This window comes from Haliotis asinina, chromosome 7 (assembly GCF_037392515.1).
Source record: "Haliotis asinina isolate JCU_RB_2024 chromosome 7, JCU_Hal_asi_v2, whole genome shotgun sequence".
Taxonomy (NCBI): domain Eukaryota; kingdom Metazoa; phylum Mollusca; class Gastropoda; order Lepetellida; family Haliotidae; genus Haliotis; species Haliotis asinina.
In genome coordinates this window covers 46,436,236-46,459,807 of record NC_090286.1, presented here as the reverse complement: position 1 = coordinate 46,459,807, position 23,572 = coordinate 46,436,236, and the positions used below count along the sequence as shown (strand labels likewise).

The 23,572-nt window shown below is 40.7% G+C and overlaps 2 protein-coding genes across 9 annotated transcripts in view; one reads left to right on the top strand and one right to left on the bottom strand.

The window, feature by feature from the left end:
* Positions 1-457: 457 nt before the first annotated feature.
* LOC137290730 (probable thiopurine S-methyltransferase) lies at positions 458-9,472 on the bottom strand. 3 transcript variants are annotated; one of them, XM_067821839.1, is made up of 9 exons: positions 9,356-9,472; positions 7,633-7,764; positions 7,185-7,277; positions 3,833-3,962; positions 3,193-3,245; positions 2,712-2,786; positions 2,175-2,260; positions 1,536-1,580; positions 458-1,119 (listed from the first exon to the last, which is right to left on the bottom strand). In XM_067821839.1, the coding sequence occupies exons 2-9, from the start codon at positions 7,749-7,751 to the stop codon at positions 1,025-1,027; spliced, it is 696 nt and encodes a 231-aa protein (XP_067677940.1). In that variant the 5' UTR covers positions 7,752-7,764; positions 9,356-9,472; the 3' UTR covers positions 458-1,024. The 3 variants fall into 3 exon arrangements, with proteins under 3 accessions (XP_067677940.1, XP_067677939.1, XP_067677938.1); XM_067821838.1 differs by lacking the exon at positions 9,356-9,472 and adding an exon at positions 8,693-8,886; XM_067821837.1 differs by lacking the exon at positions 9,356-9,472 and adding an exon at positions 8,593-8,677.
* Positions 1,040-23,572, top strand: part of LOC137290727 (thiopurine S-methyltransferase-like) — a 112,297-nt gene continuing 89,764 nt past the window's right edge. Inside the window, exons 1-10 of one of the 6 annotated variants that reach the window (XM_067821831.1) lie at positions 8,661-8,737; positions 9,756-9,868; positions 9,995-10,116; positions 10,486-10,578; positions 15,446-15,575; positions 17,508-17,560; positions 17,939-18,013; positions 18,969-19,045; positions 19,382-19,426; positions 20,570-20,871. In XM_067821831.1, coding sequence (XP_067677932.1) covers positions 10,010-10,116; positions 10,486-10,578; positions 15,446-15,575; positions 17,508-17,560; positions 17,939-18,013; positions 18,969-19,045; positions 19,382-19,426; positions 20,570-20,724 — 735 coding nt within the window. In that variant the 5' untranslated portion in view covers positions 8,661-8,737; positions 9,756-9,868; positions 9,995-10,009 and the 3' untranslated portion in view covers positions 20,725-20,871. Of the gene's footprint in view, positions 1,234-8,652; positions 8,738-9,205; positions 9,260-9,755; positions 9,869-9,994; positions 10,117-10,485; positions 10,579-15,445; positions 15,576-17,507; positions 17,561-17,938; positions 18,014-18,968; positions 19,046-19,381; positions 19,427-20,569; positions 20,872-23,572 lie in introns of those variants that run through there. The other 5 variants (XM_067821829.1, XM_067821833.1, XM_067821830.1 and 2 more) reach the window with 5 other exon arrangements.

Below are 23,572 nucleotides of genomic sequence, written 5' to 3'. Positions count from 1 at the left end.
TGAGGCAACATATGTCATCTCGCTTTATGTTTGCTAGGCAAACCACATCTATTCAAGTGACATATCTACCCATCTAAATACACCCATCGTCATTACAGTTTCTGGCAGACCTGTATCAACTTTGGTGCCATCAGTACGTGTAAGTAAATTTATTCTCAGTAGTAGAGAAGTGTAAGGAATAAGACTGAGACTAAGTTTACTTAGACTGTGCCATCAGTGGGACTGGCTGCTTTAATTGTGCCGTGGCACGCAGCTTGGTGGGCACTGTGCCATCAGTGGGACTGGTTGCTTTAATTGTGCCGTGGCACGCAGCTTGGTGGGCACTCTCTGTCCTCTCCAGCAGTACGTCATCAAAATGAACATTGACATTGTGCACTTGCGTCTGTTGAAACAACAATCACAGTGGGGTGAATGCATCACGAGCCTTTACATGCTTTTAAAAAGATTAATCGTTAAATTGTATTTCCTCCTTTATTCAGGTTTTACGTATTACAGTCGCTCAAATATCTGTAGATAGAATGTTTCACTGTATTGCAATCCGTCTGCTCAACGCGAACAACTGACAGTTGTGTTCAAACCAAAACAGCAGTTACATGACCAGGATATGTAAAATTCATCCAAACATAAACTTAAAATATGCCTGGCAAATACTGATTTCTATAATATTAAGTGAGTTCCTCAAGGGGTGTATTTTCGTATTTTAGATGATACATATCCAGAGAATGATAATGAGGTTTTGAGAGTCATTGTTATAAAAAGATTAAGTGTAAATAAATTGTGACTCTTCGGGGGTCACTGATTATTTCGGAAGGTTAAAGGGATTTTTCGTGAACTGAAAAATGGCATCCCCTCTTCTACTTCACACATGATTTCTCTCCCAATATCCTTTTATACATGCATGTATGTTAACCCAAAGTAGCCTTTCCAGCAGTCTCATTTGACAAATCATCAGTGTTATTCAGCGATATCATTTATCAACAGAATACCCACAAAACACAACATGCAATGACTCAAAGCGTTACAATCACTCTCTTTGCAGACAATAAAAGTTGAAAGTGAAGCCTTCACATTCCTCATTCGGTCGGGTCTCAACTAGCTGCAAACACGGCAGTTCAGCACCTGAAAACAGCACCGTAAAAAAGACACAAAGATGTAAATTTCACCTTACACAGAATTTGTTCTTCACATGTGATCTGAACATGAACTTATATATCATTAAGGAATATCTTAAAGGTAGGTCATTATGTTGAAAGATCTGAAAGAAGTGAGTTTTTGTGGATACCCTTTTTGTTGTGAATATACACAGCGTTTTGGAGTACATCATTACTCCTTCATGTGAGATCTTGAAAGATCTGACACATTAGTTTGCATTGAGCCTCTTTGTCATAATTATAAAATGCGAAGCTTGTGACAGCTATTATCAACTGTATATTCAACTTTGCATGTTCAAAAGATAATTATCAATGTGATTTTCAAAATTGTAAGACAATTCTGGTAGAGCAGACTGCTTACTCACTCTCTGATGAAGTACTTACCAAACACGCTCTTGATCTCGTCCGGCTCCATGGAATAGGGTGGCCCTAGAACCCAGAACAAGTTACTGTAGGAACTAAACAAATCACAAATTTGTCAGGTTTGTCATTTTCTAGGTCACTATTTTCACGATTACGTTTAGATAGATTACATGACAGTGGAGTTTTCGCATTTATTGTTCTGATGCTTTTGAAAGACCGACGTGGCTCCAGCGTTCGAAGATATCAAAACGGTCGAGCGGACCCTATTTTCTCGCGTGACATCTTCACGTTGAACACAAAACCACAGTAAGAAGAGCCAACAGGTTAGGGAAATATACCAAAGATTCCCAAGTATGTCGACTTGACAGCGTCGTAAACAGTCTAAGTAACCGTAGTCTCAGTACTATTCGTTGCACAAGTGGATCGTAATGAAAATAGCACTGAGACTAAATTTATAAACAAAAACTCTATAAACTTAACTCATAAACAAAACGACAGCCAGGTTGACCGACGTCCAAACGGAGCTTGAACGAGGCTAGCGCGCATGCGCTTGTCTCACATGAATACAAGGGACGCGAAGTAGAAGAATTATTCTCATCTATATTTTGGGCATTAAAAAGCACATTTGTCTCTAAGGCTTCATCATGGAGAATACTTGACCTTTGTATTTCTTTGTGTCGTAGTTCATTGTCTCGAACAAGAAAACACACATTGGGGATAGCAATGTACGCCATACAGCTAGGTATCTGAAAACAAATGTGCAATGAGTTTTTAGATTATTTTGTTTTCCTTACAAAATGTTTCATACAAATAATTCCGTGTGGGATCACACAAAGAACATAAATATTATTACGAGTGTCATTGTATGAGAACTATAGGCATGGAGATGTAATGACCTTGACGGGACGATTTTGTTCGTCTTGTAGCAGCAGACTGTTACAGACAAATGTTTGTAAAGGTGTGCAGTAACGTTGAAGAGGAGCAGATCTTTCTAGATCGGAACACACGCTGTTTTATCATCATAAAATGCTAATTATGTATCAATATGTATACAAACACCATAAACGACCACATGGAATAAATAAATATATATACATAGATGAAGTATAAACAGAATTAACGAATGAATGGAAATATATATGAGACAGTTTTGAAATGCCTTCATTCCGAACAACAGAAACGGAATAATTGACTTACTTATCCCAGTCACGTTTGTCAAGGGAGACAAATCCTGCGGCATCCCAAATGACGTCAAACTGTCCTTCAGTGTCGCTGAATTGGATAAACTGATGATGTATCAAACAGAGATATGGATAACGATGACGATAAATCATTTAGACGACCAGAACTTACAGGAAAATTATCCAGAGGAAGTAATTTAATAATAGATACAATCTTCGACATTGATAATCTTTCAAATACTTTCACCATCAACTAGTATTCGTCATACCTCCTCCCGCGCCGCCCCAACTTCTCCAACTACTACGACTACTGCTACTACGCCAAGTTACTCTCACTCACTGAGATCAGCAGTCTTGAGTAGCTTTTTAAAGGTTGGTGTGCAAGGTGGTATGTCTGTGGATATACTTCGTCTTTGTTATATTGTATGCGATGTTTCGGTGTAGATGCTAACACCCTTATCAGTGAGAGCACATGCCATTTTCATTTCACTACGTACCGAGAAAAAGTGAAGAAGTTTCCAGAGTAATATTTCAGCTTGCCCGTCTTGCTCTGCACGAAAGAGAAAATTCAGAAATGCCAACACCATTACAACGTATATTAAAACAAGTCAAATTTATGGGTTGCTATAAGTTAAAGCCTCAGGTATATATATCTAAATTGAATTAATAAAATGAACCTGTAAATAATCAAATCTCGGCCAGACTATGCAGTGACTGATACTGACTGACTGACCTTTAAACATAGTACGACTACAACCCGCGCGTGTGCCAAATAAAACACAGGTACTGACAGTCTCAGACCAGCGCTTGAAACTTTGTTTTGTGTCTTGAAGATGTAATATGCATCTTTATTCTGAAACTTGAAGAAGACATTAGTTTCAAATACAACCAGCAAACTCTTTCAGTAAACACCGGGTTAGAGCTGGGTTAGAACTGGTCTTCAGGAACCCATCCTTGGCAATCAATGGTTGTAACAGGCGACTAACGGGATGGAGTTTGCCTCGTTGACGTGATTGACACATATCAATATCCCAATTGTGTAGATCGATGCTAATGATGTTGATCACTGGATTGTCTGGTCCAGACTCGATTATTTACAGCCCATCGCCATATAGCTGGAACAACCAACAGACTTACAGTGAACACCTTCCCCTTGATGGCCGGAACTTCTTCTGTTGTGTAATCCAGCTTCTGTTCGGAGAAGAAGTCCCTGGCAGCTTTCTCTGCTATGTCCACCCCCACCACATAGTGACCTTTGTCCGATAACCTGACATTCAAGTCCTGAAGATTAGTCTGTCCTCAAATCAACATCTCTGTTACATGTGTTTCTCCAATACCAGTTTGTGTTAATATGAACAAATTGAACGTAATCTCATTGCCTGTGATTAGGCATCCTCGGTATCTCCAGGGTATACGTTGCGATCAGTCTCCAATATACCCTGGATGCATCTACGGCTCGGCCCGAAAATTCTATTACCTCCCTTTGCTGGTTCCTCATTCTCACAATAGCCAATCAGCTATACCACCGTTACAACTGAACTTGCCAGAGTTAGCAACGGTAGCGGTCGCAGCTGAGAAGGTTTGTTCGCAGTGCGACTCAGACTTGGGGTAAATCATACAAACACATTGATAGGTCCGAAAAATTAAAAAAACTTTCTGCCTCTTTCAGAGAACATGAGCATGATTTGTGTTGCCAATTTCCATTGGTTAGATAATTTAAAAAGCGAAAGTGAGTTGTGATTGGTTCGCTCAACTACACTTGATTGGATGAAAAGCAAACCAAGGGAGGTAATAAATGTACCGGGCTGTAGATGCATCCAGGGTATAGTGGAGATTCATCAGAATGCTTACCGTGGAGATATCGAGGATGGTGATAAGGTAACTGAGCAATTTTTCTTTTACAAACCGAAAACTAATGATGATTGAGTTTGTGCATTATCACGCTGAAAGATGCCCCGGATTTTTTTTTATAATTTTACCTATTTTTATTAATTTATTTATTTGAAGGTATGAAGCTATAGTCGTAAAAATGACGCTGAGGTACATCAGTACGCAGTACGTTCACAGACGCAAAAATATATTGAAGTCGATAAATGTTCAATCGTTTGCAGTTATGGAAATAAAACATTAGAGAAGGGGAGGACAAGCGGTTTTCTTCTCCACGAGTTATGGACCTAACCCATGTGCGACATATTGACTTGAGAGCACTATGACGTCAAGCTGTGGCGTCGTTCTATTGTCACAGTATTGATGACATAACATTGGTGGTTTGAAGTGAAAACAAAATGACTTTTCTTGACTAAATGGACAAGGTTTTGTTTTTAGAATTTTAGAAGCTTTGTATACGGTAATTACATAGTTATAAAATTACTTCATCCTCGGTCAATATTACTTTTCGCGGGTCAATAAAAACAGGTCCATAAAAACTCGCTTTAGCTCGTTTCATACCAAATCATTAACTCGTTTGATACCAAATCATTAACTCGTTTGATACCAAATCATTAACTCGTTTAATAAAAATGGTATTACACGGAAGGTCGTTTAGTACTCTAAACTAGCTATTCTCGAAACGTTCGTAGCCCTACGAACTTCATAAACCCATTGTTAACACGTTTGCTACGATCGAAGTAAAGAATTCTTATGTCTACGAACGTTTCCAAAATAAGGGTCCTGTTTATTACTCGCCAACATACATTGACAGAAACTGCGGCGAAACTGCCTACAGTGTGAGGACTCACAGCTTTCCGCGAGCCAAGCAAGGTCTGGTACCATTGCTACAGCGACATTAGTAGTGTGACGTCACAACTTGAACTATTGTAACGTCATACGTCAAGACGTATTACACTAGTGTGATATTGCCGTAAAATATTACACTGCAGTATCCTCAACGAGCGAATAATAAAATTATTTATCATCCAAAACTGTGTTCCACAGGAGATATTGCTTATGTGAGATCAGACGATGTCAGCAAGGAGATATTCCTTTTACAGATTTTGCACACTGCCCTAACAATGACATGACGTCATGAACTTGATGGCGTCACAATGCTATGACATCGTTGCACTGCAAATTTAATGCCAGTGCTGTGTTAAGAGATGTACATTTTTTCCTTGAAAACTAATGAAGAATGACTTGGGATGACAAATAGACTCTCATCTTCGTGCTAATGATATCAATTATATCAACACTCGATGATATAGGTAGAAAGGTTACTTTATCAACTCGTGTTGATATATTTGATATCAGTAGATATTTGGTCGAGATTCTCTATATATTATGATCTCAAACTGTGTTCCACAGGAGATATCGTTTTGACAGTAGATTATGTACAATATCCTGACAGTGCTATGACGTCATGAACTTGATGGCGTCACACTGCTATGACATCGCCGCACTGCAAGTTTAATGGTAATACAGTGTTGAGAGATGTACGTTTTTTCTCTGAACACTAATGATAAAGAGAAATCGCCATCGTGTCAACCGATATCAATTATATCAACTTAGGTTGATAAGAAAAATATATCCCAGGCAAGCCTCGTCTAGTTGAACCTTTATCAACTCGTGTTGATATCAGTACACACTTGGGAGAGATTCTCTATGTATCAGATTAAATTTACAAATAATTGTTCAAGGGAACCATATCGACATTCCATAGCTAAAATGGTTTACGTATGGGCTGTTACACTTGAACTGGGAATGCGAATGAAATGGGCGGTATAGTTCTAATTTTAATTATCATTCGCCCCTTGAGGGCATCACACTTTATACAAACACGTTTCATAAATTAAATATGGTATTACGCGGGACATGGTTTAGTAATTTATTTGTACGCAATATAACGGGTCTATGTGAGCGATAACCTTTTGATAGCATATTGTATTTCTGGTAGGGATAAGGTTCCATACCAGAAGTGGAAGACCGATTTTACATAGATATATTGTACATTCCTTCACCCTGCGGATTTTGTCATATAAAGGCCTTTTTATATGAATCAAAGATAAAATAGTGGACGTTGTTGCATGATGCTGCCTCAGATGGGGATGTTTACTGTACAAGTGTAGGTGAGGTTTATATGTAAGGTTGACTAAAATTATCGATAGTCGGAAATATTGTCGATAGTTGAAAATGTTAATGATTAGCGATGAGAAACTGGTGTTATCGATAATACTGTACATCGTATGTAACTACGTTCTCCACAACATGCAAACTTACGACTTTATTCATAGTCTGATTAAGTTCTGTTTGTTTTGTTAGTCCATGAAAAACACGCCACTGCTCGACCAGTGATGTCCAACTTTTTGATTTCTTCGACGGAGATCTTTTTCTGGCAATTGTGCTCGATATTTAGTTAACAATTATTGATCTAAGTGATCAATATGGTTAGCCAACCCAAGTTACAGTGTATACTGGGACGGTGTCTGTCTTCAAGGGGATAGAAAGGAAGGAGAGTACATTGTATATATATGTAACAGAAGTACACAATATTCACCATCTCAAATCCTCAGCTTTTCCACATAAGGTCACGAGTACTTTCAGATTGGCCCTGGAGCCGGTCAGCTGATCAAAATACTTTTCCAAAGACCTGTAATAAATGTTTTATGATATTTTAGTAGCTTTGCACGTTGCACAGAACAATTTGACAAACTCATCTAAGAATTCTAAAAAAACTCCTTAGATAGGCTTGGAATTGGTAGGAATAAATAAACCTATAAATGTTGAGTTTGTGTGTTGTTTTCGCCGCACTCCTACTACATGGCAGCGATCTGTTAATAAACGAGTCTGCACCAGACAATCCAGTGATCAAAAGCATGAGCACCGATCTATGCAAATGGGATATGATAACATTTGTCAACCAAGTCAGCGATGCTGACCACGCGTTAGTCGCCTTTTACTTCAAGCATGGACTGCTGAAGATGAGTCTATCAATTGTTTCTCACGGGTTAAGCTCAGCTGGGTAATCCATCTCCCCGTCGTTCCAGAAATCGACAACCTGTTTCAGACGTTCATCTGGGTCATCGGGCACTACATGGAATGGTTGTGGCCCTGCTTCCGCCATGGTTGTATCTCAACTGTAAAAAAAACCACCACCACCTAAATACCATGTCTCTTTAATCTAGCGGAGTTGATGGTTTTGGAAAGTAAATAGTGAGTCTGTTTTACGCCGTTTTAGCAATACTTCAGCAACATCACAGAGCAAGACGCATTGTATCCATGTGGGGAACTGAACCCACTTTTCGGCGTGACGAGCGGTTCTTTACCTATTAGGCTACCTCTCCACCCGGAAAACGAAATAATTAAACAGTCATGCATGTTGCCTTGTGAAATAATGGAATGAACGTAGATTCACAGATTGACTACAACGATTGTGGTCGATGTCGGCACAGGTAACACAACAACACGTACTGAAGACCCGAGTTCGATTCCCCTGAAACATGGCTACAAAGTGAGAAGCATACTTTTGTGACCGCCGCGGCATTTCTGGAACACTTATAAAAGCGGCGTGAAGCTAAACTCGCTCACCAACTGCGCACTAGAATATATTCAGAGTCAACATTCTACCTGTTTGGCCCACCATTCGTACAGATATTAGATAACAGTCAGCAGAACACGTGATTGTGTATATAGTGGTCGTAAAATGATACATCCGTTTGTAAGGAAAATAAATTAAACGTACTTGTGTTCATACGCAAGTAAAGGTATGCTGATGAACACGACTCTCTCTCTCTCTCTCACACACACACACGCGCGCGCGCGCGCACACACATAAACACTCATACAATCACACTCACACACTCACTAACACTAACATGCTCACATGAACTGGTACTAAAGACACACACACACACACACACACACACACACACGCACACACACACACACATATTCACGTTCTGTACCTTCACTGTAAAGTGTCCTACATGCTTGGCCTATATGTGCAGTGAGTGCCTCCTGGGTCACGCTGCTCAGATCAAGCGAGACAGGTCCCGGTGTGAATACCTGAAGATTTCCTCCTTCGTGGGGTCCGCTTCACTCCACACCTAGGTAGGTTGTTCGTACAGTGTACATACGATCAAGTTATTGATCAATGCATGCTTTTCCAACCAGCCTAAGGTTTTGCCGGCCGAAGTCGGCACTGACAATTGAACTAATTTTGTAATATACGACACCGAGTGTTGATCAATCTAAGGGAGGTAACCATGTGTTATGCCCATCTTGAGGGGCCTTCTCATAAACGTCTGAGAGCTATTATGGCGCCAGTATGTTTTGAACCACACAGTTCCTGAACCGAAGTAAGGCAACGTAACATTTTCAGCCACGCCATTAGTGTCACGAATATTGGCGTCTGAACAAATAAAAACCCTGACCCGAATTTATGACATAGAACACCTTGAACCAGATGAATCGCAGAGTCACTCAATCTGTTTAACCATTTACACACAGCAAATTCAAGTCAAACACAAACTATTTTATTTTTTAAATAAAATCTTTTGATATGACCCCTCAGTCAACACTGAAGGGGTAGTTGAAACAGGCGTTGTGCATGGAACGAGGCGAGCGGTAAAGGTAGGTTAATCCGGCGTTTCAGTGACAACTTCAGACCTTAGCAAAATAAGATCACACTAATAGATAATCACTCTAACCTCCAAAAGAATACCCTACCTCACAAAATCAGTGCACAGAAACTCCACAGACCAGCCCGGAATATCGACAGCCCAGGAATATCCGTTTACGATGTCAGTTTGTTCTCTGTCGTCAGTGTCTGTACCGACCTGCTGTACGGCAGACTGCTGCAGAGCCCACGGATCGCCTGTACATTCTGTTGACACTACGCGTCAGTGGACACGCCCATAACTTCTGTGGCAAACAATTCTGCGTGCACTTTCATGCGAGTACAGTTTCATATGCGAAGTCGAAAATCACAGAATGGCTATGATTTCATTGTCAGAAGAGCCACAGAACTAAATGCTACCTAAATTCTCGGTATTTCTGCTGTCAGGATTCTTGACCTTGACTTGTTTATAACATTACTATCATACCTCTGTCAATCTTTTCTTTACAGTGGCGATGGGGTAGCCTAGTGGTTAAAGTGTTCTCTCGTCACGCCGAAGTTCTGGGTTCGATTCCCCACATGGATACAGTGTGTGGAACCGATTTCTGGTTTCCTCTGTCGTGGTATGGATGGAATATTGTTGAAAGCGGTGTAAACTTAACTCAATCACTCACTTCACTTTACCCCCGACCCCCTAATCAATACACATCAACTCAATATACTTAATTTACTATTGTGTTTTATTTCAGCAATAAACCTCAACAATGTCACAAGAGGATCGTGTGTCTGATACTCCAGACGGTAGGATCAATGATTGGCTGAAAGGCTGGGATCAGGGTCACTGGGACTTCACCTACACGGAGCCCGGCCAGTAGGTATACATAGGGTATATAGAGTAGCCCGGGCACTGGGACTTATCCTAGACGGAGTCCGGCCAGTAGGTATACACAGAGTAGAATAGGCCAGGCACTGGGACTTCACCTAGACGGAGTCTGGCCAGTAGGTATGCATGGTGGTAGAGTAGGTCAGGCACTTGGACTTCACCTATATGGAGCCCAGTCAGGAGCTATACATAGGGTACAGTAGGCCGGGCACTGGGACTTCACCTACACGGAACCCGGCCAGTAGGTATACATAGAGCAGAATAGGTCAGACACTGGGACTTCACCTATACGGAGTCCGACCAGCAGGGATGCAACTGGACTGGACAACATTCATTTTCCTAACAATGTAATTCCAGAAATCTGGCGAAATACTTTGAGAAAGTTACTGACGGCCGGAAGGGAATGAAAGTGCTGGTCCCACTCTGTGCAACGACCTTCGATCTAATCTGGTGAGTATTTACGTCACACATATGTGAATGTGCAATTTTGTATTGTCAATGTATTGTCTACATACTACCAGGTAAATTGTTTGTAAATCATTATATAATATTCATAATATGTAATTTAAAAAGAGACAGGTCAAAAAAAAACGTCTAGAAGCGAGTAAACAAACACGGGAACATAGGTAAAGTCAAAGTAGGAAATTGCACGAGACATGTCACTTCTGTGATATCACGTTTGTTTCAGACTGAGAAATATCTTCTTTATTTCAATAACAATAAGAATATATGACTTACCTATATATAAAAACTAATATAAACCACCCATGTTATTGTATCACCTAGCACACATCCCTCTCGGGGGACGATCTGCACTTCAGGTTTGTGACTGAAGACATTAAATATAACCTGACTGCTCCATTGACTCATGGAATTGAGAATGTCAATGTCTAACGCTGTGAAACACACGAGGCAAGGTGTGTTACTGGCAAAGCTGGAATCATACCCAGTCTTGAAGTCGAACCTTTCAAAATAGGCTTCATCGTAAATGTCACCATATTTCGCACTATACAAAATCGTGATTCCGAGCATGTTTTGAAAATCGGATAAATCCAGTGAATACTGAATTTCAAAAAAGCATAATACGGATCACTGATGTCAAGTTTTCATGTAGCCAGTAATGATAATTCTGAAACGTCGCCAATGAACCCAGAATCAGTAAACTTGGGATGTTTTCGGAAATACACTTACACGAACACCGCCATATTGGATATTAGTGCTTACAAAATCACGTTTCGAGAAGGTCAGTATTGAGACACCTATTACATCACGTACACTTCATAGTCAGCTGCGACAAATGCATCAATGAATTCCCCACACATCATAGAATCAAATTACAAATGGTCTTTGTCACCAGTAGCAACTGTCAGGTCCGAAGTACGGGGGTATATCGTAGTTCGGGTAAGGACACGGCATCCCAGGTGCGGAATCCTGTCAGGTAAACATCATCTACCTGGCAGCTAACGGCGTTGTTACCATACCTTGGAGAAGGAACACTATTCTCGAAAGGCTGTGCTTGTTTGAAATGTAAACAAAGAAAACTTCCGATTGAACACTGCGTAACATTTTCGGAAATTTTCCGACATCCAGCCATCTAATCATTGCTTACAATGGCTCAATATGCTTAGAATATTCAGGGTGAGAGTATCGTAGCAAGAAATAGCAAGTTGATAATAGATACCATGCATTCATTTGATAATTCATAAGAAACTGCCACGTGCAGCGCGACGCCATGACTGACACAAAATCACGCAGAACGACAACGGTACTTATTTATGGCTTCTTCCGTCATTTACAATGTAAACGATAGCATTATATAACAATAAACAAATGGTCAGAAGTAGTGATGTCACACGTCAACATTGTTGCACATTTTAGACAATTTCTTTGAGGTGAAAGTCGGTTGAACAAGAGTAAACAAAATGGCCGTATGGTTCCGATTGCACTTTCAGTAGTTTGATTTTGCGTATCGTTTAGATACTTTTTTCGTGAAACTAATTTCAGAATTTACATATATTCTTGTTCAACATCATATCATATGTGGATCTAGGGTATGCATTTTTGTTCTTTGAGTGAGTGAGTGAGTTTAGTTTTACGCCTCTTTTAGCAATATTCCAGCAATATCACGGCGGCTGACACAGAAAATGGGCTTCACACATTGTACCCATGTGGGGAATCGAACCCGGATCTTCGGCACTAGGCTACCCCACCGCCCCTTATTCTTTGACAGCTTTTGATTGTTTGAATAATATATACATGGGAAATTGACTCAGTAAAAGTACTATACTAGTGACCACGTTTTAAGCCTCTGCACAAGTGTTAGAAGATCACACGTAGCCATTACTGTATCATGTGCTTTAGTTCCTGTGATGTACAATATTCAACACGTTGGGACAGATATTGCTGTTTCATATGAACATTTTAATAAACACCGACTTAATTCAACCTTATAAGTAAAACTGATAACATTAATGAAAACGATTTGTACAATTTATGAAATGTATAGGCACACATGTTTAAAGGAATTGTCATGTTCATTGCAATTGTTTGCGTCGTTTTTATAGACAAAACAATTATTATGGAAATTAATTGACCAGGTGCGAGTTTGTCAAAAACGTTTTATTATTCATTATCATTGTTTTCGATAATAAAGTCAATTCAAATTCGATTAAAACATATTTTAATGGCAGGATATCCAATTCAAACAATATTTATACGAAAATTGTTTATAAATATATACCAGGTCACGTCTTAGTTTGGACAAACCTTATGTCCATATTCTAATAGTTCCATACTAAAAAAGCAATCTCTTTGTACCTTTCATTGCACACTTATGAAGAGAAATAATTACATGATCATAAGAAGAAAAGTTTATATCCTAAATGAATATTCAATGAATATTCAGGTGTTGTGAAATTTTCATTTACGCTAACCTGATGCCAGGCAGGTGCGCGTGGCGCACATAATAAGATACGTAGTAAAACCGTCTAATTGTTGATATATTCAGGACAATATTTCAACGGTAAAACCATTCATTTTATGTTTTGTCTGAAAAGTTTTTTTTTTATTCTGACATAGAATCCGATGCCTTTCACACATTCATTGGAAAAGGTCATAGATATATACTAATCCGGTGTCGCTTTTTTCCGACGTCACAAAATGCACAAAACATGCTATAACGTCAACTAAAATGTCGCATTCTTTTCAGCTATGTCATTACATTTGAAAATGTGCCTGTTACCACGTTAGCAGTGACGCAAAATTAATCATAATACATCTACAGAAACAAGAAAATATGGGAATCTGAGAACTAAATTATGTATTGGATAGGGCCATCCAAATCACTGTTACCAGCTTTCTCATGTAGTACACTGGCACCTTTTCATATTAATTGTGAAACCACCTAAGTTTTACGGAAGAACAATGGATTGACAGAAGGAACTTGGATCTCTGGATCATGACCACAGACTTGCTATTGCCATTATATTGGCTAGCGTCCAATGTTGAGCACCGTACAATTGTACCACTGGCAGTTTGTTTGGTGTTAGAAGCTACTGTGTGGGAATCTGAACATGGATCTGGTGTAAAGTTACATCGGACTACATCCTACCAAGACTTTTCCAAAGATGATGAACTTGAAAATGTAATTAAAGGATCTGAAAAAGTTTGGGGCTTCCCAAATAGTGGGGGAGCAATATATGATACACATCCCAGTCGTTGCACCAGCTGTTGGTCATCGTGAGTACCTTAACTGAAAAAAAGGTTGGTATTTCATTATTCTCCGGGTGAGTGAGTTGGTTTTTAGGATGCACTCAGCAATATCCCAGCTATATGGTGGCGGTCTGTAAATAATCGAGTCTGAACCAGACAATCCAGTAATCAACAGCATCAGCATCGACCTCCGCAACTGAAAACCGATGACGTGTGAACCAAGTCAGCGAATCTGACTACCTGATCCCGGAAGTCGCCTCTTACAACAAGCATAGTCGCCTTTTATGGCAAGCACGGGTTGCTCAAGGCCTGTTCTACCCCGGACCTTCACGTGTCTATTCTCCAGGCAACATGTGACTACACACATATCAACGTGGGTTAGTCAGGTGCACGTGCATCTGGGAACTCAAAAATATCCTTTAAAGGAGAAATCAACTATCTGTCTGTAGATAGTCATTCTCCTGGCACGTGCCGCACACCCGTTGTTCAAAGACCTGGCTAATGAAACCTTACACTGGTACCCTCACAGCAGCTCTGGGATTAACTACAGGCCGTGCAGGGGGAGGTTGACCATTGAGAATACCTTTGGTCGTCAGAAGAGACGGTGACGTCGCATTCTTAAATATAAACTGGACATCGATATCTAGTTTGTCGGCACAATGGTCACTACATGTGGTACTCCACAATCTTTGTGAAATGAGACATGAGAGATATGTAGATATGGTGATGGAGAGAAATGCTGCCTACGATTATGATGTTGGTGGTGATGATGTACCAACTGTAAACAACCTCAGAAATGATTTGGCAACGTTTTTTGTTAATATATCATGAGAAGTATGTGTGGATTTTTAATCTGTTTTCATATGACTCATCATGCAGCATTTTTTACAGTCACCTTAGGACGCTCATGTACACTTTGAAGTACACTTATGACCATTATAAGGTCATGGTTGCAGCTTGTACTATTTGATCAATATTATTACTTAACATAATATTCTTGCGAATTTTACACCAAACGGAATAAAATATTTTAATGATGGGTGTAAAGAACATATAAAACTGTAATTTTAAAAGGAAAGAATGTGAAAAATTCTGTAGAAGTCCCACAGTGCGCATTCATCATCAACAGAACATTGTAACATATGTCTGGAAATCTGACAATACACATTTATCATCAACAGAACATTGTAACATATGTCTGACAGTGCACTCTGAAAGTTTCCGCACTCTTATCAACAAACACAAACACTAAAATATACATTAAGAAAAGGAAACATTACAGCTAACATTGTAATGGGCACATTGTTCTCCGTAACCTTTAAACCCTTATTTGGTCATGAGTTTATATGACAACATATACTTGTGGAGTAAAATACTGAAGGAGCAAATATACTTTTACTACACCTCTTAGGGTGAAGTAAATTACTTCCAAGGGTACAATTACTCATGTGAGCAAAACCATTACATGACATATTTACTTGCCCTCAGTATATTTACTTATGTAAGCAAATATACTGACGTACGTATATGTGTGCATGTAGAAAGGGCGACCACGAGCCAATCGTACAGTCTCGGATTTAACTAACAGTCTCCATTTTGTGTTTAGGTTCTGCGAGCAAGGACACACTGTGGTTGGCGCTGATCTGGCCGAGAGCGCCGCACAGCGGATCTTCAAGCAGTACAAACAAGACCCCATCATCGAAGACGTACCTACTATCAACGGAAAACTATACAAAGTATTTACCTTGCTTATATATGAGGCATGCAAGGCTGGTATTGTTGCCCTCTTTCACTCATATTTGACATACTCTGACAAATTTATGTCAATCATATTTTCACGATGAATGAAGCAAGACTGCAGGAGACTAGTCAACCTTGGTGGGTTTGTTCAGCGTTCCTTGTACGAGGTCATCATGACCCAGTGCAATCGTATTTCCACGGTTTTCTTGTATATAAGGTCAACGAGATTCAACCACTCATCAAACTCGCAGACAGAAATGATCTATACACCTGGAAATTAATCAAGCAACACCCCAATTTTTTCTATTGGAGCAACTTTGAAGTGTTCTGACAATCAAAATATGCCGGGTTGATATAGTTTGACACTTTTTTATTCAACAGACGATCTCTGACAAACAACTTAAAGGGAAAAAGTATCAAGACTTTGCTTTATTGCAACGAAATCCAAATTCTTAAAACTGTCTTAAATTCATGAAAAAATGGACACAATTTACTATTCATCCACAGACGTTGTTGTCAGGTGTATTAACACAAATGTCACATGGAAAGAAAGAACAGTCATCTGAGAGTCTGCACACCGACTTTCATCAATATCTAGTGTGTCCTCCCTGCGCACGCACCACCGATTCCAGACGCCTCCTCATTCCTTGGATGAGTCTCCGGATCTGATTCTGGGGGATCCTGTTCCACTCCTCATGCAGGGCAGCCGTCAATTCGTTGAGATTATGGACTGGTGGGTCTCTCTGCCTCACACGACGGCCAATAAAGTCCCACAAATGTTCAATGGGGTTGAGGTCAGGGCTCATGGCAGGCCATGGAATTCTGTCAATTGCATTTTGCCGCAAAAAATCATTTACAGCATGCGCCCTGTGAGGTCTAGCATTGTCGTCCATAAATATGGGTCTCGTTGCCAGAGGATGGTTCTCAAAATGAGGTACCACAGCCCTGTCAAGAACCTCCTGTTGGTAACGAACACCGTTAAGGTTGCCACGGATGGTAATGATATCCAACTTGCAGTTCATGGAAATGCACCCCCATACCATAACGGAACCTCCCCCAAAGGCCACAGTCTCCTGGATGTTCCGTGGAGCCATTGCTGTGTTCCTCTGCCTCCAGACCCGAGTACGACCGTCCACCATGTGCAGCAAGAACCGGCTCTCATCTGAGAAATGGACCTTCCTCCAAGAGGCAATGTTCCAGTGCAAACGGTCATTACACCAGGCCAGTCGGGCTGCCTTATGGGCTGGAGACAGTCTGGGTCGCTTGATTGGCCTCCTTGCCCGGTATCCTGCAGCTTTCAGACGATTCCGAACAGTCCTGTTCGAGATGGGTCTCCCTGGAAGCCACTCCTGTCTCAACCGAGAGCTCGAGTCGAAGGACCTGCGCCGTACAAGTCTCAGTAAAGCTCTGTCCTCCCGGACTGTGGTCTTCCTGGGTCTTCCTGGTCTAGGCAGGTCTTTAACTTCATTAGTGGCCCGGTATTTTTTCAAAAGTTTTGAAATTATGGAATGATGTCGTCCGATTTGAGTCCCGATTTGTCTTAGAGACATACCAGCATTCCTCATGCCGATTATTTGCCAACGAGTGGCCTCTGATAATTTCCTACGTGCCATGACATTGAAATGAATGAAAAACCGAATGCAATCGACAACCTGCGCTTGTAAACACCCCAGGGAAAAAGTGCATTTTTCGAAAGTTGAGGTTAAAGCAATGCACGTGCGCTGTGCAAGCTTCACGCGCGTCATATCAACCCATGAAAAGCTCATGCTGTATGTCAATACATCAAAATTGAATAATCAATCATCAAAATTACTTCGTTAAACTTTGTTAAGTTTTTATGTGTCTTTGAATTTGGTGTTGCTTAATTAATTTCCATATGTATATGTTATGGGGTCGGTTAGTACCCATCTTGTTCTATTTCCCCACAGAATTCAAATGGTAACTTCAAGTTCTACGTGGGGAACTTCTTTCGTTTTAATGAGTAAGTATGTTCGGACACTACTTTTGTGATTTTATCTCTTTTCTTGGAACTTCAGTCACTATGTGACTATATATCCTTAACTGGGCACATCTGCGAAGTATCTCTGGACAAGATACTTCACTTCTGATTGTTTTACAACATCTGCCATAGAAAATACCATTACAACAACACACTGAGATGCACATTGGTTGTTTCACAGCATCTGCCTAGAAAGTCCGCCTACAACAACATACGGAGATACACGCTGGTTGTTTTACAGCATCTACCTTAGAAAGTCCGCCTACAACAACACACTGAGATGCACATTGGTTGTTTCACAGCATCTGCCTAGAAAGTCCGCCTACAACAACACCCTGAAATGACTATGTTGTGTTCCAGGAATCTCGAGGGGAAGTTTGACTTTGTCTGGGACGCTGGCGCCATGTGTGCTGTCGATGAAAGGGACAGAGACGAGTAGGTTGAACCAATCAGTAGGGAATTTCTATGCCTAACTAGTAAGAAATATAGGGGTTTTTTCAAAGCAATGAAACCGTTAACAATTACTAGTATGTAGACAGATAAAGATTCTCCATTGAGACGACTTGAATTTCAGGTATATGAAAGCTATCAGGGGAGTGATGCGGCCCAGGTGTGTCACAAGTAACTGACAGTATGTAGACAGATACAGATTCATCTTTGTGATGGCTTGTATTGCAGGTATATGAAAGCTATCAGGGGAGTGATAGGGCCCTTGTGTATCACAAGTAACTGTCAGTATCTAGACAGATACAGATTCATCTTTGTGATGGCTTGTATTGCAGGTATATGAAAGCTATCAGGGGAGTGATGGGGCCCAAGTGTATCACAAGTAACTGTCAGTATCTAGACAGATACAGATTCATCTTTGTGATGGCTTGTATTGCAGGTATATGAAAGCTATCAAGGGAGTGATGGGGCCCAAGTGTATCACAAGTAACTGTCAGTATCTAGACAGATACAGATTCATCATTGTGACGACTTGTATTGCAGGTATATGAAAGCTATCAGGGGAGTGATGGGGCCCATGGGGCCCAAGTGTATCACAAGTAACTGTCAGTATCTAGACAGATACGACTTGTATTGCAGGTATATGAAAGCTATCAGGGGAGTGATGGGGCCCAAGTGTATCACAAGTAACTGTCAGTATCTAGACAGATACAGATTCATCTTTGTGATGGCTTGTATTGCAGGTATATGAAAGCTATCAGGGGAGTGATGGGGCCCATGGGGCCCAAGTGTATCACAAGTAACTGTCAGTATCTAGACAGATACGACTTGTATTGCAGGTATATGAAAGCTATCAGGGGAGTGATGGGGCCCAAGTGTATCACAAGTAACTGACAGTATCTAGACAGATACAGATTCATCTTTGTGATGGCTTGTATTGCAGGTATATGAAAGCTATCAGGGGAGTGATGGGGCCCAAGTGTATCACAATGCTGGAGTTTCCCAAGAAAGGAGGATCAGGTAAAAGTCACAATTTCAACTGAAAGGGCTGTTGAAAGCCTTATCTTCTTGACTATACACCCTTAAGAATGACGAGCGCAGAATTTGGCAGCATTTTATAAAGTACAATATTACAAAAAAGCTCTTTTATACTTGCGGTATTGGTTTGAATGATTGCTCTCATGTCGCTGCTTGTTTCTGCCTATTACACAGCCATTTTCAGAACACCCAACATATCTTCTAGATGTAACAGCTATAGATAAACTAACATATATTTTGTTGAAGTTTCACAAAGAAATCAAGTGACTGTGACTGAGTGTGTCTAATGATCTTACAGACACGTGTCCTTCATTGCAGGTGCTCCCTATCACTTCAGTGAAGAACAGTTGAAGGAGTTATATGGTAAATACCTTTCCATAACATTGTGTTGCAACTGTAACACATCCATTCGTCATAGACGTTGTAATTCGCAAAGTAGAGTTGCTTTTCTTAAGGAAACCCAAGGTTGCCATGACTATTTCTTTGCAGCTTATGAGTGAGTGGGTATGGACAAAGCGGCAGTGTATGTAAGATCTGCTTCGCCTTCCACCACACAAAATGAGTGAGTGAGTTCAGTTGTACGTCGCACTCGGCAATATTCCAGCTATGTGTCAGCAGTCTGTAAATACTCGAGACTGGACACGAAAATCCAGTGATCAACAGCATGAGCATTGATCTGCGTAGTTGAGATCCGATGATATGTGTTAACCAAGTCAGCGAGCCTGACTCCCGATCCCGCTAGTCGCCTCTCAGTACATGCATAATGTACTGTTGTGGCAAGTATGGGTTGTTGAGATCTATTCTACCCCGGACATTCACGGGTACACTACAAGTCAACAACCTGTTCAAATAGTGTCCAGCACGTTTTATGTCATGCCCTGATACGCCTCTTTCTGATATGTCTGTTCTAGAGTTGGTTATCCGTATTGATCACAGAGATCGATGATCGTTTACAAAATATGGATCGATTATTGATGAATGTTGGATACGTAACTTTGAGCCAAAAAGTCTGTAAGAAATCAACATATTTCTCTGCCATTTAAGCAATCCCTAGGTTGTACACATTCTGACTGAAGTCATTTCTATATTATGAATACGATATGTCTTACACTGCCTTCACTATTGTTATTTCAGATTAAGTGAGTGAGTGATTAGTTTTAGCAAAATTCACGCAAAATGGCGGCGGTCTGTAAAAATGAGCCTGGACCAGACAATCCAGTGCATGGTCAATAACGTGAGCATCGATCAGCGCAAATACGAACCGATGACATGTGTCAACCAAGTCAGCGGGCCTGGCCACCCGATCCCGTTAGTCGCCTCTTACAACAAGCATGGGTTACTGACGGCCAGTATTCTAACCCAGGCCTTCACTGGTCTTTTACTGATTAAACTGCGTATTATGACGCCATATACTGCATCAAACTTAAGAGTTCATGATTACTGCATCGAGATGCTTGTGTCACAGTGTGTGAAATCCACATTCGTCAGCTCATTGTTTTATCACAGGCGACATTTGCGATGTGGAGTATCTGGACGAATACGTGTACGACTTCAGCGAGGCCCACAGCGATGACGCTGGCAAAGACGCGATGCCACAGGACTTCCCAGAATACGATGCCAAGGTCAGTCTCCAGACGTACTGTCTGCGGAAGAGGAACTGACTGGAATGGCACTTTACCTGATGTCTTCTAATGATGCACCTCGATTCCGAACACTGTACCATGTATATGATCTCTGTTGGATGTAAGAGGTAACAGACATAATAAATGCTAAAAATGTGACATGGTATGGTAATAAAATGTGACAAGAGAAAGTGTGAATTCTTTTCTTCTGAGAGGCTTGAGACTCGAGGCTACACCACACAAAATCAGGATCCGTAGATTACCAAGTACTCTGTACTGAATATTCTGACAGTTGTGATTGGGTGAATTTTTTGTAAGATGTTTGTGTTTTCTAAAAGTACACTCATCCAGTAATTAAAGTGTGCTGCCTAAATTAATATCAATGACGACTTATGCTGAATGTGACACAGGTATGCTCAAGCGGTTGACATTTTGTGGTCTGTTAAACTTCCTGTCGTCATACAAGGAGCTGACTTAGACGATTTTAGCAAAACATGTATAATCACTCGAGAAGTCAATTGGAAAATATTTGGTTTTGTGTAACCTTGGGAAGGAGTGTTGGTGATTTTACAGCACCTTCGTCTGATAATTCTTCACTTTCCACAATTCCATAGATCGCCGAGGACACATACATCAGTGCCTCCAGTCAATGATGGGATGTCGCTTGAATATTGCTGAAGGCGAAATAGAACCACCCTCATCATTAGCTCATGTATGTATGCTGAGTCAACTACAAAGAAATTCAGACATGACCCCTAGTACGTTGAATTAAATATGTTTCTCATTTTGCATCTTATCTGAGTCGACACAGACACCGGCTGCACGTGGATGCTACTGGCTACGTAGGCGACTTCGGAGTGTACATCAAAAGAGGGACACTGACTGATCGATCAGCAATACACCTGAAGCTAACGTTTAACGTCTTGGCAACATTACCTTGTCCTGCTTTTGCCAGAATTCTGATTCATGTGCATAAAAAAACACAGATCCGCAAGAAGCGGAGCACAGCTGATGTCCATAGGAACGTCAGCTTGTTTCCTATATGTTTTATCCTGAAACGTTACACTAGTAATATCCTTGAGGACGTACAACATATCACACACCATGCTCAGATTTCAGATGACATTTATTGGCATAAACTGGCATAAACCTCAGAAGACTGATATGTAAGTATTGCTATCCCCGCCACGTGTATATTATCATGCCTCATGGATCATGGAATGAATTAAGGTATAATCCTGGTATATAGAACAGTGAAGGACAAAGATGCAAATGGAAATATAGGTATCAAAATATAGTGCTGAATATAAAGTCAGTGTGTTAACATTGAAACCACACACCTAGGTATGTATAATTAGAAGGGTGGCAAGTATCACTATGAATACATGACAAATATCTCCATGCCACAAGATGACATGGACTATGAAGCTTTCCTCTCTAACTCGACCAATGTCCAGCCACTTGCAGACCCCACCCATTCCCGTCCAGTCCATCTAGTCATGGGTTCAAGGGACATCCTACTGTTGACATCCACAATACTTTCCTCCGAGCACTGGGTAGGGCGTCGCTCCCCTGTTGCCTGTCTGTAAATAAGAAATCATAACTTTTACCATCGTTCAGTTTCCTCCACTACCCGTCTATCGCAATGGTAGAGACTGTTATGTCAGTTACTTCAAAAAGAAAAGAAAAGAAACAACAGTTGATGGTGTCTGTTTATGAGTACTAACAAATCATCATTATAAGCAACTGTCCCATACTCCAGAGTTTTGATTAAAAGACTTAGAAAGATTTGCTTTGAGCAAATGTTGAAATCGTAATAGTATACTTAATGTGGGCACCACTACTGCTACTACCTGTCACCTCATGGGTCGAGTCTCTGGGTCGAACTAAAGAGCATATATGTAATCACATCTTTTACCCCATCAGGCAAGCCAGCCTACATTCACACCATCGTCATCACCAGAAAGGAAGAGACTTGATGATTCCTTACTGCTGTTAACTTTGTACAATTATTCTTGTTTACTGGAGTCATACACATTTTATTCAGGGACTATGTGTTGGTCTAGACAAGCACATTGCTCCACGAGGTTCATCTGCATGTACCTGGCACTGATGGACCCGGTATCTCTTACGAAGAGTGGATCTTATATTTATTTGCCTCATTCCCCTATCATTCACTTCCTAGTTCAACCGACCTATATCCACACCCTTTTCATCACCAGAGAGACTTCAAAAACACCAAGGTCCCTTTATTTAATGTTATATACAACCTTTCTACATGTTAGTTTCGACACGCACCTTGCGACACAATGGTCATCTGTTTGTGGATTCCACTACGCTAGGTTTTAATCACATGCTCCCTGCATGGGCGTGCACCGTATATAAACAACTTAGTGAGAGACAGAGACTTGTGACAGCTGTGATTGGATGACATAGTGTAAGATGTCCAGTAATTGGAACTGAACACAATTTTAAGTATCTAGTGCTGTCAATTTTATCACCATGACTTATGCTTATGTATGGAAAGATATTTTCAAGTAGGTGACATCTTGTTCAAAATTGGGTTTGATGTGTTCCGCTTCCTGTGAATGGAAAATGAGTCGGATGATTTGACCAGAAATTGTGTTTTATTGTAGTATAAAGGCCTGAATGTACTCGTGTGCACATGGAATGGCTGTTCACAGCCTGGGGGATTTTTAAAACAAATATAATGTTGCTATAGACGTCTATGGTAAAACGTTTAGTGTTGTGTAACCTGGGAGCCTTCTGCCAGCACAGACAGTCGCACTGGTCTCCCCCTTTCCTGCCTTGACGAGGGCTGCTGGTGTTGTTGGGCAGAGCCGGCATGGGTGTTGGTGGCATACACCGGTTATTCCGACCATTCATC

Bases quoted from the DNA above. Each gene is read 5' to 3' on its own strand.
- LOC137290730 (XM_067821839.1), bottom strand. From the start codon at position 7,751: ATGGCGGAAGCAGGGCCACAACCATTCCATGTAGTGCCCGATGACCCA. The intron at 2,787-3,192 runs GTACGTAGTGAA...TATCCAATTCAG, and splicing joins AACTTCTTCACTTTTTCTCG to CGACACTGAAGGACAGTTTG. The intron at 1,581-2,174 runs GTCAAGTATTCT...TCTGGGTTCTAG, and splicing joins CGACACAAAGAAATACAAAG to GGCCACCCTATTCCATGGAG.